The 15,013-nt window shown below is 48.3% G+C and overlaps 1 protein-coding gene across 9 annotated transcripts in view; it reads left to right on the top strand.

Moving 5' to 3' along the window:
• The window catches only part of NEO1 (neogenin 1), a 164,371-nt gene that overhangs the window by 120,384 nt on the left and 28,974 nt on the right, over positions 1–15,013 (top strand). For 6 of the 9 annotated variants that reach the window (XM_053955280.1, XM_053955279.1, XM_053955287.1 and 3 more), the window contains exons 8-14: positions 2,901–3,120; positions 7,515–7,669; positions 8,164–8,312; positions 9,670–9,808; positions 13,357–13,406; positions 13,809–13,953; positions 14,221–14,331. In XM_053955280.1, coding sequence (XP_053811255.1) covers positions 2,901–3,120; positions 7,515–7,669; positions 8,164–8,312; positions 9,670–9,808; positions 13,357–13,406; positions 13,809–13,953; positions 14,221–14,331 — 969 coding nt within the window. The remainder of the gene's footprint in view (positions 1–2,900; positions 3,121–7,514; positions 7,670–8,163; positions 8,313–9,669; positions 9,809–13,356; positions 13,407–13,808; positions 13,954–14,220; positions 14,332–15,013) is intronic. The other 3 variants (XM_053955283.1, XM_053955285.1, XM_053955282.1) reach the window with 1 other exon arrangement.

The following is a 15,013-nucleotide window of genomic DNA, read 5'->3' as shown; positions in this document are numbered from 1 at the left end:
TCCAGTTACTCCACAGTAGGAGATAAATTATGGTGCAAAGCACAAGTCACTTGATGAATGTGCTTTTAAAAAACGAGATTCATGAAAGCTGTGTAGGAATAACTGCAGAGAGCAGTCCAAAGTTGGAGTTACTGTTTAAGAAGTGATGGAGACGTTAGAAAGGAGATAATTGAGCTGCTTCTTCCATAGTGCTGAAAGCTGGAAGGGGCAAAGCCATTCCCTGGTTGGTGTTAGAGCTAATTTGGGTGTAATTGCTCATTAACACAGCTCTGAGTGCCATGCTCTGCTCACCCAACTGGGGATGAAGCCTCTGTAACAGCACTTGAGGCATTTGTAGGAAACACAGGGAAAAAAGGAAGGAAATCCCTTAATCTTTGGGTACCTCCCCCAGCTCCTGGCAGCCCCAGAAGTGTTTGGGGAGTTGAGGGCCTGGCCCTGCTCACCTCACCTGAAGGGTTTCAGGTCCTTGCTGCTCTCTCTGGGCCTCAGCTGATTTTTCAGGTATCATTAGGGTTTTGTTGTCTGTGACTGTTCTCCGGTAACGCTGTGGGAAGGAACGTTCCTGCTCTGAGCCTTGCCCAGGGATAGAACTGGGTGTCTGTTGTCTGGGAAATCCTGGCAGCTCTCCCAGACCCCTCAGCTCTGTGTGCACATCACTTCACAAAAGAGGCATCCATTTCATGATATGGGAAGAAAACCACACAAGTGTGTGAGGATGGGGTTTAGATCAAGCAGATGAATTTTAAAATATTCCACTTCAACTCAACTGAACAAATTTTAACAGTAGGTAAAGGGTGGATTTTGCATCAAAACCATGTAATTTGAAGCAGATCACCTGACAGTATTGCCAAGACAGATAAGAGAAACCCAAGTATGAGTGTTTGGAATTTGGAGTGAGCTGGAAATCAAGCAGGACAGTGGGAAAAGTGCTGAAAGCAATGGGCACCAGGCAGTTCCATCCCTTGTTCCTCAGTGGGAACACTGGGGAAGGAATTAGTCAGGTGCAGTGAGACGTGTCCAGTCCAGGGGAGCTGATGACAGGGGCTGGGATTTAAACACAGGAGAAGCCTGGTGTGATACTGGATCAGCACTGGAATGTCATTCAGGAGCAGGGAGACGGTTTGGGAAGATCCCCTGGCCCCATTCAGTGCTCTCCTGGATGATCTGCAACAGCAAGGGACTCCCTGGGGGAATGGTGCCCTGGCTGAGGCCAGAAGAGCTGAAAGTGGTGCATTCCTGCAAGAAATCCAATGATGGGACATAAAAAAAGGGGGGGTTAGATAAAAATAGATTTTGCAATGAATGTGAAATTAACGGTGTCGTGTATTGATCAGGAGGGGCTGCTGGAGAGCACTTAATTGGGATCTTTAGCTATTAGAGTGTGGAAGGGATAATTAAGGAGATACCCTGGAGTCTCTCTTGATCTGTATTTGGAATACCAAAATGTTCCTGGCTCTGGGATCTGTCTCCCAGTTCTGCCCATGGACTAGTGTTACACTGTACAAATCTGATAAAACCTGTGGTTCTTCTTAGCTCTCGTTCAGGATCTGCCCAAGAAACAGAACAGGAAAAATGAGAGTTCTGCCAATTGAGGACCTCCCAAGCTGATGCTTGGGTTGGCAAGGGGCTTTGACAATTTAAAATCAGGTTGTTGCTGATGGAAGATTCCTCAGTGTTTTTCCCTGAAGGTTTGGTCATTCAGACAACATTTTCTTCTTTAGTCAGGTTTTTTGGGAGGTTTTCTCGTTGTGTATCAGAACACAAATCCACATGTTCTGGTGGAGATGTTGCAGCTCAACAAGCTCTTCCAGTCCTGAATTTCTTTCTGGGGAAAAGCAAAGCAGTTTTAGTTAATTTCCATAATTAATGAAAAAATAAATGTATTTGGCAGCATGGATTCCCATGTGGAAAACGTCATCAGGTGGCTTAAGCTTGGTAAATAGTTCAGAATGCAGAAAAATTCCATGTATCCTGAGCTTTGGGGGTTTGTTACTAATTGTGCTGCTTGGAATACTCGGTGGTAATTGGGGTCCAGCTGCTCAGAATCTCACTGTTACATTTACTGCCTGGATTGCTTTAATAGGATTTGGAGAGAGAGTGGCTCTTCCTATGGTTCAGCTTGTGCTGCTAAATCACCAACCTTTTAATGCAATAATCCCTGGATTTATCCTGCCTTGGAGTAGCAGCATAGGAAGACATGACTGAGGCTAAAAGTTTGGAGAGTGTTGGTATAATCCAGAGCAACAGTTATTTATGCTTGTTAGAGTCACTGTAAAATGATGAAATGGGTGTTGTGGGACAGAGGAAGATGGCAGGAAAACAGTGGGAAAAGGACTGTAATTCCAGTGCCTTGGGCAGTAGCAGACCCCAGCCAGGTCAGGGCTGCAGGGTTTGGCTGGATGAGTATGCACCGAAAGGAATTCTGGGTATTCATCTGTCATTTTGTTATAATTGAGAATCATTTAAATGAATTGTGCGTGTTAATGAGCTACAGTAGGAAGTGGGGTCTGGGTGTGCATTTGAGTAATTAACAGAGGTTGGGGTTTAGCTGTCACACACGTGGTCCCAAAGCAATGACACTGTGGTTTGCTGCTGGTGTCCTCTCCTGAGGTCTATTTTACCCCAGTTCCACCCTTCCCTCCCCTGCCACTTCCATTACAGTGGAGATTTGGTCTGCTTGCCTGACAGTGCCGTGTCCTGTACTCCCCATTAGTGGTCAGTAGTTACCTCTGCCTGCATGTCAGCCTTCAGTTTAATGGCCTTTTTTGTGTGTTCATTTTCTTCTGTTTCCCATCGTGGTTTTGTTTATTTCTTTTACGTTTTTTTTTCTTCTGTTCTCTTTTTTTTTTAAACCGTGGTGATGTTTGCCCTTCATATTCCCCAATGTTTGCACATGCAAGATGTTGCCATCCCAACATTACCTCCCACTTCACTGACCAGTGCCACTAATGACCATCTAGCACCAGCGACAGCGGGACCCCTGCCCTCCGCCCCGCGGGACGTTGTGGCCACCCTCGTGTCCACTCGCTTCATCCGGCTCACGTGGCGGCCGCCGGCCTCGGACCCGCAGGGAGACAACCTCACCTACTCCATCTTCTACACCAAGGAGGGCATCAACAGGTAAACACCTGGAGCAGGGGCTCTCCTGGCCTTTGCTGGCACACTCTGAGGTGGAGGGGTTGTGTTCCCCTCCCTCCTTCCAGCCCCTTCTGGAGGGAGGAGTTTTACACTCCTGGAGGAGTTTCACACTCCTGGAGGAGTTGCACAGGCAGTGGAGGAGTTGCACAGGCAGTCCTTGAGCATGGTTGGATTGGCTGCAAATCTTCCAGCTACCACCTGTTTCCAGCAGCCTGTTGGGGACAGAGCAGCAGGAGTGTCACAGCTCCTGAGGGAGCACAGGAACATCCCCTGGAAGCCATGCTGGGAGCAAAAGGCACATCAGGCTCCAAACCCCTGCAAATCCCCCCTCATTCAGGGCCGGCTGTGTGGTGGGTGTTGGCTAAGCCCTGTGGTCAGTGCTAATGCCATTTCCCTCCTCAGAATCACTGTAAACAGAAATCTGGGGAATGCCTCATGATCGTCACTTGTGATGTGTTATCCCAGTGGATGATACCAGTCCCCTTCTCCTTCCTGATGGGATATACTGCTCAGAATTACAGTTTCAAATTGTGATAAGTTTGAGGAAGCTGAAGTGAACATTCATTTGGAGCAATGCTTAATTAATTGCAGATTGGCTTATCAGATTTATTACTCAAGGGAAAATTGTCTGTTCACTTTATTGATGAGAGTGTGAGATGCAAAGTCATTTGGAACAGAAACACTCCAGAGGGGAATTCCTGCTCTTCCTTAATCCTGTGGATAGACATCTTCTCCAGGCTCATGGCAATTAACTGAGGCAATTCATAACATTTTATTTGCCTCACAAATGTTGTTTTTCTGTTACTCCCTTCATTTGGTGATATTCCAGGTGCTCCAGGCCAGGCTGGGTGTGGCTTGGAGCACCCTGGGGCAGTGGGAAGTGTGCAGGAACACCCAAATCCTCTGAGGGTCTGAGGTTCCAACTGCCTTGTTCTCTGCTGGCTCAGCTTTCTTCAGCGTTCAGGGAGGGGAGACCCAGGAACAGGGCAGTGCCTCCTCACCTCTGCCCCTTGGACTTCTTTGAGGGGGAATCTGCCACTCTGCCCCTCAGGTGAGACCCCACCTGCAGAGCTGCCTCAGCCCTGGATACCCAGCACAGAGAGGACGTGGAGCTGCTTGAGAGAGCCCAGAGGAGGCCATGGAAATGCTCTGAGGGTGGAGCCCCTCTGCTCTGGAGCCAGGCTGGGAGAGCTGGGGGTGCTCACCTGGAGAAGAGAAGGCTCCAGGGAGACGTCAGAGCCCCGGCCAGGGCCTGAAGGGGCTCCAGGAGAGCTGGAGAGGAACTGGGGACAAGGGATGGAGGGACAGCACACAGGGAATGGCTTCCCACTGCCAGAGGGCAGGGACAGATGGGATATTGGGGGGAAATTGTTCCCTGTGAGGGCAGTGAGGCCCTGGCACAGGATGCCCAGAGCAGCTGTGGCTGCCCCTGGATCCCTGGCAGTGCCCAAGGCCAGGCTGGATGGGGCTTGGGGCACCCTGGGACAGTGGAAGGTGTCCCTGCCCATGGCAGGGGGTGGCACTGGATCACTTTTCACTTCTGTTCCAACCCAGCCTGTTCTGTGATTCCAAGAGGAGCATTGCAAAGTGAGGAGGTAGCAATGGAGGGGACATTTCTGCTTCAGGGCCTGCACAGTGTCACCAGCCATGGCTTGTCCCACCTTGGCCTGGTGACACTGGAGAGGCTCCCCTGGGGGCAGGGAGGTGGGAATGAAGGGGTGTCCCAGAGCTTTCCTGTCACACCCCCTGGGGACCTGGGGGAATCTGATCAGATGGAAGTTACTGTCTCACACAGCTGCAAAAGGTTATTTCATCCCCAGGTATTTATTTACTTCACATTCAAGGCAGTTCCCCTGGAAAGGGTGTGAAAATTCAAAAGTGCTGCAGGAAGGTTTAATTCTGGGGAACTTTAGACAAGCAGTCAGGCAGAAGAACCCAGACTTTAAGATATGGACAAAAAAAAAAAAAAAAGAAATAATGGCACATTAAAAGAATAAAAACGGCACATTGCTGGTCTGAGGTAGTAAATTACACACGTGGGATGTTGAAACACTGCTGAATTCACAATTAACTGTGGTGTGCTTCAGACACAGCAAATGGAGTTAATTGTGTGTAATCACACCAGAATGCCTGTGGAGCTCCCTGCCAGGCCCCACAGCTGGCACGGCTGGCACACACAATACCCACCCCCTAACAGCTCCCCAGAGATGCTTTTTTAGATGGAAGTGCAACTTTAACCTTGCCATTTCCAGCCAAACTCCTGGGCTTGCACTGAAGGCTCTTCCTGTGGGTGCTTGAGAGTTCCTGTGAACCTGAACTGGAGCTTCCAAAGGTCCTTAACTGGGGATTAGAGCGGAGTCATGGAACAGCCGTAAGGATCTGCAGGGTACTGCAGTTATTCCTGGGGCCCATCTGCTTGTGCCTGTTATCCCAACCTGAGCACGTTGGAAAAGGTGCTCCAGGCTCCCCAGGAACAGCCATAAAGGAAGGATTCACTCAGCACTTAATTAGATTAATCTCTCCCTATTTTTACCAAGCTGTTGTGAGGCCACATCCCTGTTTATCACTGAAAATTTGCAGTACTGTGACGTGTCTATTTATTTTTGGTAAATGTTGTCTTTACAGTAAAATACATTTATTTTTTTCTAATTTTAAATAATAACCTGGGTTTGCTGATTTCCATTTTTTCTTAGATCAAATCAGAGAGTGCACTGGCACTTGAGACAGAAAATGCTATATTTTGCATGTTAATGGGAGCTGGATGTTACCTCACAGCTGTGAATCCAGTGGCACTTAGACTGGGCTCTCAGATCCCATCCTTGTAGCTACAGCATGTCTTAAAGGAAGCTCCACTTGGAGACGCGTTTTCAAGAAAATGTTGTGCTCAAAGTGGAAAAATTAGCAATGAAAATTAATAAAAAGCTGCAATAAATGAAGCTGTTTATGCAGTGCCATTTTAGCTGAGCCTATGAAGGGGAACATTCTAGAAAATGGATGTAAATAGGTATTTAGTTACAGAGACTGCATTGTTCCCCTCTATAGATACAGTTCAATAGTGCAGAAACCAAAAGGGATTTCAGAATGTTTTCAGCCAGGTTCTGCTAAATCAACCACACCGGTGGATGTAAAAAACAAAATTAAAAATGGGGGATTTGGGATCCTATTTCCCTGATAGAAACTGAAGCAGGGTGGCTGGAAGGGAGGAAGGGGAGACTGGGATGGTTGTGCTAGAGTTCCTGTGTCAGAAATGCTTTAGCAGGTGTCAGTGGGGCTGAGGCTGGCCTGTCCCTGCCCACCCCTGTCCCACGGGGAGCCTGGCAGCCCAGAGGGGCTGCATGGTGCTCAGAGCAGGCACAGTCCCCTGCATTTGCTCAGTGGGAAGTTCCTGATTGCTCCTTTTGGAGTTCTTGGCGTTCCCAGGGAGCTCCTTCCCAGGGACGGATGGGTGGCGTTACCCAGACACAGCCCCGAGCAGCTCAGGTGCAGAGCAGTGCCTCGAAATAAAGGCTACCCTTGGTTTAATGATTGATCTCCTAATCTTCCCCTCAGTCCCTGATAAGAACAGCTGGAGTTTCCTGAGTGGTGTTTGGCAGAGGCCTCATTCCGCAGGGGGAACGTCGTGTTCCGGTGCCAGGGTTGGCTGGAGGTCACTGAGCAGCAGCAATGCCCCTTCCAGGTGCCCCCACACCTAACCTGTGTGCTCCCAGCTGGGTTAGGGCTTCCAGCTCACAACATGCTGGCCTGACAGAGATGCCCCTTCCCATGCCAAGTGTGTTCCTTCTGTGGCTGGGGTCTGGTATCCTGGATCTATCTCCAGGAGTTTCTGGAGGTTGGAATTCTGTGTGGAAGCAGTGACAGTGCCACGGCCTTGCCCTGGGTGTTCTGAACAAAGCCAAACTTCAGCAAGGAGCAGAGGCAAGGCTGGAGGTAGAAGAGCATGTTAAAACAACTCCTTTGAAAAATCCCCAAAAAGCAGCCCCACAGTATTAACAGGAATGCCCGAAATCTCGCCAGACTGTGTGTGCTGCTAAAATAGTTTCTGTGCTGGCTCCTGAGCTGTAGGATAAACTGTCACTGTGAATTATCACTTGCTGTCACGGGAATAACAAAGAAACCACTCTGAGTTTGTGGGTGTCATGTGTAATTTATTCTGTTCCTTCAGTGCATTTGGTTTTGTGCAAAGGGAAGTTGCAAAATTGGGAGCAGTTTGTCAGCAGCACTTCTGGCACACTTGTGGTGTTGTGCAGGGAGCGCAGTGCAAATCCCACGTCATTTACACACTGGGTACATTCAGATGGGACACGCCGCAGGAGCAGCTACTCCTCATTTACTAATCAGTGATGGTGTCTGTGCCCAAACCCTTTTGTTTCCCAAAGGGAACGTGTGGAAAACACGAGTCGTCCTGGAGAGACACAGGTGATGATCCAGAACCTGATGCCAGAGACAGTTTATGTGTTCCGGGTTGTGGCCCAGAACAGGCATGGCCCCGGCGAGAGCTCAGCACCGCTCAAAGTGGCAACGCAGCCCGAGGGTAAGCCAGGATGTTCCTGGAGTTTTCCTCACTTTGGCATTGATATTGATTTTATTTTTTATTCTCCCCATTCACAACCTTTCCCAGAATCTGATGCTTTTTAAAAGTTGTGCTTGCGGACCACAGTTTCCAAAGATTTTCCATGTTGGTGGGATTGTGGGATTTATTGTCACCATTGAGAACTGATAGGACATTCCTTGCTAAATTCTCTAAACCGTTCTAACAGGAATACTTTTTGCTTTTACTTGGCATTTGTGTGAAGTTAATGGTCATTAACTGAAAAAGAGAAAACTTCAGGCAAATGCCAAGTCACTCGGTAGGGTCATTCTAGACAAACGGGAGCAGGATCTCGTTTGGAAACTTGGTCCCACCTTCCACCCCGCGGTGGATCCAAGTGGAATGTCACAATGGGAAAAACCCCCCTTTTCCTGGGGTGCTGGCCAGGGTGGGCACTCCGAGCTTGGGACTAACAGAGTTCCCCCCTTGTGTTGCAGTCCAGCTGCCCGGCCCCGCTCCCAACATCCGCGCCTTCTCTGGCTCCCCCACCACCGTCACTGTCACCTGGGAGACGCCGCTCTCGGGCAACGGGGACATCCAGAACTACAAACTCTACTACATGGAGAAGGGGCAGCACACAGAGCAGGTACAGGGCCTGCTGCACCCACTCAAACTGCCCTGAAGGGCTGCAGACACCTTGGGGAGGGTCTGCTTTTCTGACAGACTGAATGCTTTAGCTTCACATGTGGGAATACTTAAAATCAGAATTTCAACATGAAATGTTTGTGTCTGGGCTGGGAATGAAACCCATTTTATTGGTGATGCCCTGATTTGATATTTGTCAACATCAAGTAGCTTTTGGGGAATTCCATCATATCACAAGAGAAGAAGGCAGAGAAGCAGCCATGTCATTATTGAGCTGTTCTGGGGCAGATGATATTAAAGATACTTGCACAGAGTTATGGGCTGGGTTTTAGCAGTTCATGCTAAATACTGATTTTGGCATGATCCCTAATCCAAGCTTTCTTGAGTTCTTGGAACCAGTGATTGATATTTTGATATTAATGAGCATCTAATTAATTTAATTTTCTTAGTATTCCACTGAAGCATTCAGTGTGTTCTGTCAAAGTATGGGCTGTCACCTGAGAATAATGAGGATTAATCCCAGTCCTCACAGCCACATTCCCAGCTGATTGCATATCAGTATCATTCCAGCTTTAAAAAGCAAAGGGAAGAATATTTTTCTCAGCTTTTAAATATTTTTTTACATCAGTTTTTAGATAGGGCTGTTGCCTTTTGTACTTCTGCATCCCACTATTTCAGTTATAGTGATATATATTATAATGGTTTTGAGCAATGGTTTCCAGGTCCCTTTCCATGTCCAGGACATGTTAGGATTTAAATAGGGAGAATTTTCTCCTGGAAACTCAGAGCTGGCATCCTCCCAAGTCCTAGCTGTGCCTGAAGATGGCACAGAGGTGTCGCTTCTGCTGTGGGTTGTGCAGGAACTCTGTGGTATTAGTGGCACTGCAGTGATGCCTTGTGCAGGCTGACCTAGAACAGAGACTAGACAGAGCTAAAGAATAAAGTAGGGATTTATTGAGAAGCCTCAATGGATCCACCTTGGGCAGCACAACCCAAAATGGCCACAAAAAAATGGACAATCAGTCACAGGGTCTCACACTTTTATAAGTTTTGGCCCATTTGCATATTGGAGTTAATTGTCCAATTCTAGCTTTAGCCCAGGAAGTCCCATTCTTCTTGTTTCCTCTCTTTGGTCCATGCTGTTTATGCTCTTGGGGCTGAGATCTGGATCCTCTGTCCTTGGTCCCCAGCTGGAGCAGGAATTGTTTTGTCTCCCTGCTCTGTGAACAGAGCTCACTATCCCCTAACATGAATCCCAGACTCACCCACTAAAGCAGCACAGAATGTGAGCATATAAAAGCTAAAGCTGAGGCATCAGCAGACTGACCTGATCTTGCCTGGGGGTGTTGTGGGGCCAGGACGTGGACGTGGCGGGCCTGGCGCACACGGTGACGGGGCTGAAGAAGTTCACCGAGTACAGCTTCCGCGTGGTCGCCTACAACAAGCACGGCCCCGGCGTCTCCACCCACGATGTCGTGGTCCGGACCCTGTCAGACGGTAAAGCTGCTCCACTTCTTTGCATTTTGGGGTTTTTCCAGGATTTATCTGGCAATTTCCTACAAGTGAATCTTTAACCAGATTTTTATGGGGTTTGTTCGTTGTTGCATGTGGCTGTTCACGGTCAAAATCCCCCCAGAGGCCTTCCAGAATTGGGTGAAGGAAAATTGCTACACCTGCAGAAGGGTCTGGGATTGTGATTCCAGGAACAATGGTGTCCTTCATTCCAGCATCACCCATTTATTTCATGGATTATTGAGCCTGCATTGAGCGTGGACAGAAAAATAAATATGCTGAAGGCACCAACTCCAAATTGTTTTCTAGGTTCTCTCACATATGAGCAGACTCTTGGTTTTGGAGTGCTTTTATTTTAATTGTATTCCTATGTTTGCACTGCAGCACAGATATTGTTAAATCCATTGCACAGAGTGGTGAGAGCAGGATGTGAGGTCAGTATTTTTTATAAGGCAGATAAAGAGGTGATGTGAGCAAACAGAGATACATGAGCAACTGCAGAGTGATTAGAGTTGTGATAGCTCATATTTGTTAGAGAGAGGTTTATATAGAAGAACTCACAGGGAGGGAGCAGAGCCTAGAATCCTCTCCCCAGGAGTGACCAAGAACAGAGGGGAATATTGTCCCAAACTCTCTCTGGGTCCAGGTTTGTTTCTGGGGCACTTCCTGACTTTGCAGTGGTTTCTGGGTATTTGCTAATTCAGTTCCTCTTCCATGAGACCCTGTCAGCATCTTCTTGAACTTCCAACAGCTTTTATCCACAACATCAAGTGGGCAAAGGTTCCACAGATAAATTTACTCTGAAAAATCCTCCCTTTCTGTCTGTTCTGCCCCTGCTCTGTGTTGGGGTCCCTGCTTGCCTGGGGCTGTGCTCCTGAAGGAGGGAATACTCAGTGTCCACTGATTATTCCTCTGTCCCACTCCTCATTCTGTGGACCTTTGCCATGGTCTTCCTGGTTCATCCATTTTCCAGATTCCAAAGACACAGGAATGGTTGCCCATTTCTCCTGTGGAAGCTGATTCAACCTTTAGTGCCCTTCTCTGAACTTTCCTCCAGGTTCCTTTTCTCCTTTGTTTTAAAAACTCAGGTAGAGGGGACTGAAATGGTACCAAAGGTGTAAGTGAGGCATTTCTTGCATTTGAGGAGCTTTTTGGGTTCTTCTGAGCACCAAGAGGAATCATCCTGAGGTCTTTGTGCAATTCTTTACCAAAGAATCACACCCTGGGATCTCCCCAGCTCATCTCCCCCCTTCTTCTTGCTCTGGCCTTTCTTTCAACAAACACTTCCCTCCCATCCCTCACTGCTTAAAATTGATTTACCTTGAAAGACAGAGAAATCCCTATTCTGCTCCTACTCTAGCTCCTGCTTTCTCAACTTCATGCTTTATTGTTACTTTGATTGATTTGGTGGAAGCTTCTGACCCAGCAGGTGGAGTTTGAATGGTCCCATTTTATTGCTGGCACCACTTTGTCACTTCTGGTATCAAGATAAACTGGGACAGGTTGCAGAAATCTTGCAGCTGTTTCACTCCCCTGTTCCTTGAAAATTCCTGGATGGATAACACATGACCCTGGCAAGAGGCTGCTGTTCCCTGTGTCTGACTCTTCCATAATCCCCTACCCTGACACTGCAGTTGGAGGAAGCATGGGAATCCTTTGGAAGGGTGTCAAGGAAACCTCTTCTTTCCCTTCCCCTCATTACCAATGTGAAGAGAGACTTGGGTGGCCTTATCTTGTCCTTTTTGCCCTACCTGACCATTTGCTCACTGATTTCTCTAAAGGGCTGCCAGCTCCTTGGTTGTTTGAAGAAGAATTTAGGATTAGTTACAATGTCATTTTGAAGTTTTCCTGGAGTTCTTTCTTCTCCAGCTTCAGTTTTCACACTTAACCTATAGGTACTTACTTTCTAAAGCTCTCTGAAGGATATCATCTTGCTTCTTACAGTTTCATAACCCTGGCAAGCTCTCAAATCTTTCCAGAATGATGCACATTTTCCTCCCATGTTTTCCTGTTGTGGTGTCCAGGAGCAATCTCCATGTTCCCTGCAGGGATTTCTCCCTAAGCTTCCTTTAGCCCTGATTTAACAAAGCATCTGCATTTTTATGTAGGTTTTTGCTCCTAATCTGTTACAGTGCCTTGTTGCAGGGATAACTCTGCAGGTATTACCATTTGGACCCAGGTTTATGTGCTGCTCCTGAGAATTGCTTCTCCTCTCCTGGAATTATGATCGGGGATTACAGCTGGGAGTGGAATCTGAGCCTCAGAGCCTGATTGAGGCCCTTCCCTCACAGTCTCTGAGCCATCAGCATGTCCTGGTGCTCCTGCCAGGCTGCTCTCTGTGTGCTCTCCCACTCCAGGAGATGCCTTTCCATAGCAAATCCCTGTTCCTCCCTGTGAAGGTGGGGAGGCCCTGGCACAGATTGCCCAGAGCAGCAGATTGCCCAGATTGCCCAGAGCAGCTGTTGCTGCCCCTGGATCCCTGGAAGTGTCCCAGGCCAGGCTGGATGGGGCTTGGAGCAGCCTGGGCTAGCAGAAGGTGTCCCTGCCCATGGCAGGGGAGGCACTGGAGAAGCAAGGAAAGCTTGCCTTTGTATCCTCTCCTCTCCACTGTGCTGCTTCTCAGGCCCCCAGCTCTCCATCCTCAGCTGCGGTGATTTCAGGCTCAGCTGGGTGAGCAAGGGAGGGCAAATCCTGCTCCTCTCCATTTCTGCCGTGGGGTGGTGGGTGAGGGAGGTTTCACCCCATCCTTTACAAACTATTCTTCTATTTCATGCCCTGGGATGTTCCTGTGGTTCTCTGGGATGTTACTGTGGCTGGGCTGACTTATTTGGAAGATGAATTCTGCAGGCTGGAGCAATCCTCATCCCTCTATCCCTGTGCTCTTTGCCCATCATTGTTCTTCCCTGGAGCCTCCCCTTCCTGCCAGGGAAGTCTCAGCTCTGCCAGGGACCAACGTTTGCTGTGGAGCCACAAGGAATTCCCTGCTCTCAGGGTTTTTCTTGCACTCCCTTTCTGCCTGGATTTCACTTGCCACGAGGAGTGAGTAAAGAACAAGCAAAGAGTGGGAGTTCAAAGGCAGCCGCAGTGTCTGAGATGCTCTTCACCTCCTCACTGTCACAGGGCCCTGGGGACTCAGTGGTTTCCTGTTACAGAAAATCAGGTTAACAAAATCCAGGCCAGAAATTTAAACGTGGGTTCCCCCAGTCAAGCAGTGTGTTCAGTAAAGATTTGCCTTGGGAAAGAGCTGGGTGGGATATTTTCTCTGAGAGTTTGAGAAGTGCTTTTAAGTATAAAACATATTTTATTTAGATAGGTGTGAAAATAAAGAGTTTTTTCTTCAGGATGAAAATACAGAACCGTCCTTAGCCATTCACCGTGTCAGAAAGTACCTGTGTGAGGATTGGTAGTTCTTTTATGTGCTGCCTGAAACCAGAATGGTTTGTACTTCCATAGCAAATAAGAGCAGAGAGTAGTTGGGTGTGGAAATGCAATATTTGAAAGTTTTGGGGTTGTAATTCCTTTAATGTTTCCAGTCCCCAGTGCTCCACCACAGAATCTAACGCTGGAGGTCCGGAATTCCAAGGTAAGATTGGAGCATTTCCTGCTGGCAATGGGTAAATAAAAGGGGAGAGGTCTTAGATTTTGGAGCTGCTTTAGGTCTTCTTTCCTCCCATGCAGCTTTTGAGCTCTTTATGGAGAATATCTGAATGTGGGGCTTGGAGAATCTGCAGTCCAGCTGTGGGCTGGCCGTGGTGGGATGCAGTGACAGTGCTGATGACGGAGGGATTTAATGAGGCTGGAAGGATCAGAGCTGGAATCTCTGCTCACTGTTGTTTGCAGTGTGGGCACACACAGGCACACTTCTGGAGTGCCTTGGGCCCTTGAGAAAATGAAATATTTTCCATTGTGCCTTTGGAATTGCGTGTGGAGGGTTTTTTTCCTAAAGACTTTTTTCCCCAATACCTTTCTGTGCTGCCTTTCCCAGAGCATCCTGCTGCAGTGGCAGCCCCCTCCTGCCGGGACCCAGAGCGGACAAATCACGGGATACAAAATCCGCTACCGCAAAGTGTCCCGCAAGAGCGACGTCACCGAGAGCGTGGGGGGCACCCAGCTCTCCCAGCTCATCGAAGGTGAGCAGCACCTGTCCTCCCTGGGGTCCCTGGCTGTGTTTAGGGGGCTCAGGGACAGGATCCTCTTGGGTTCCTGTGGGGTCCTGTCCTCCCTGGGGTCCCTGGCGGTGTTTACGGGGCTCAGGGACAGAATCCCATTGGGTTCCTACAGGGTCTGTGGGAATTGCTGGGCTGATGAAGTTGTGGGAATTGCTGGGCTGATGGAGCTGTGGGAGCTGTGGGCATTACTGGGCTGATGGATCCGTGGGAATTGCCCCCTGTCCTCAGGGCTGGAGCGAGGCACCGAGTACAGCTTCCGCGTGGCCGCCATGACCATCAATGGCACCGGCCCCGCCACCGACTGGGTGTCAGCTGAGACCTTCGAGAGCGACCTGGATGGTGAGAGACCCCGGGGTTGGGACAGCAAAATGGGCAAATTCACTCATTTCCTTTCACCAACACCTGGCTGCCTCTTTGGAAGGCAAACCTCTGTGTTTTCACTTCTGTTCTACGTGTACAATGGGGTTTATTTAGGATTGACATCAATTTCTGTTTTAACAGAAAATTCTTGCCAAGTCAATAAGGTGGCTTGAAATGAAACTGCTTGTACACTTCCTAGTGCTGTATGTTAATACTCATTCATAGTGACAATGAGATGTCAGAGTAGGAAAGAAATAATGAAAGCGTTCTCAGCCACAGCCCTTTGCAGTCTTACCCCCATGTTGGTGCTGTGCTTTCTTTGACCCACAGTAACTTATTTTGCACAGAAGAAAAGGGAGATTAATTAAATTTTCTGTATTTTCTGCACTACATCTACCATTAGAAATTCTGCTGTAGGTATTAAATACAAATTATATTGGAATTGTGGGTATTAGAATAATTACACCGAAAATTCCAGTGATGGCAGAAAGGCTCCTGGGCTTGTTGGAGTATTAGATGGGATATTCCAAAGCTCTTTGTGTGTGCTCTAAAGGGTTCTCCTCAACAGAGGGTCTGCTCCACCAAGTCCACGTGGATTTTTGTGCTGTGTTAGAGTAGGCTCAGCCATCCTGGCAGCTGGGAGGTGCAGTAATGGAAATGG

Source organism: Vidua chalybeata, chromosome 13 (assembly GCF_026979565.1).
Source record: "Vidua chalybeata isolate OUT-0048 chromosome 13, bVidCha1 merged haplotype, whole genome shotgun sequence".
In the NCBI taxonomy this organism is placed as follows: Eukaryota; Metazoa; Chordata; class Aves; order Passeriformes; family Viduidae; genus Vidua; species Vidua chalybeata.
This window is presented reverse-complemented; position numbering and strand designations above follow the sequence as displayed.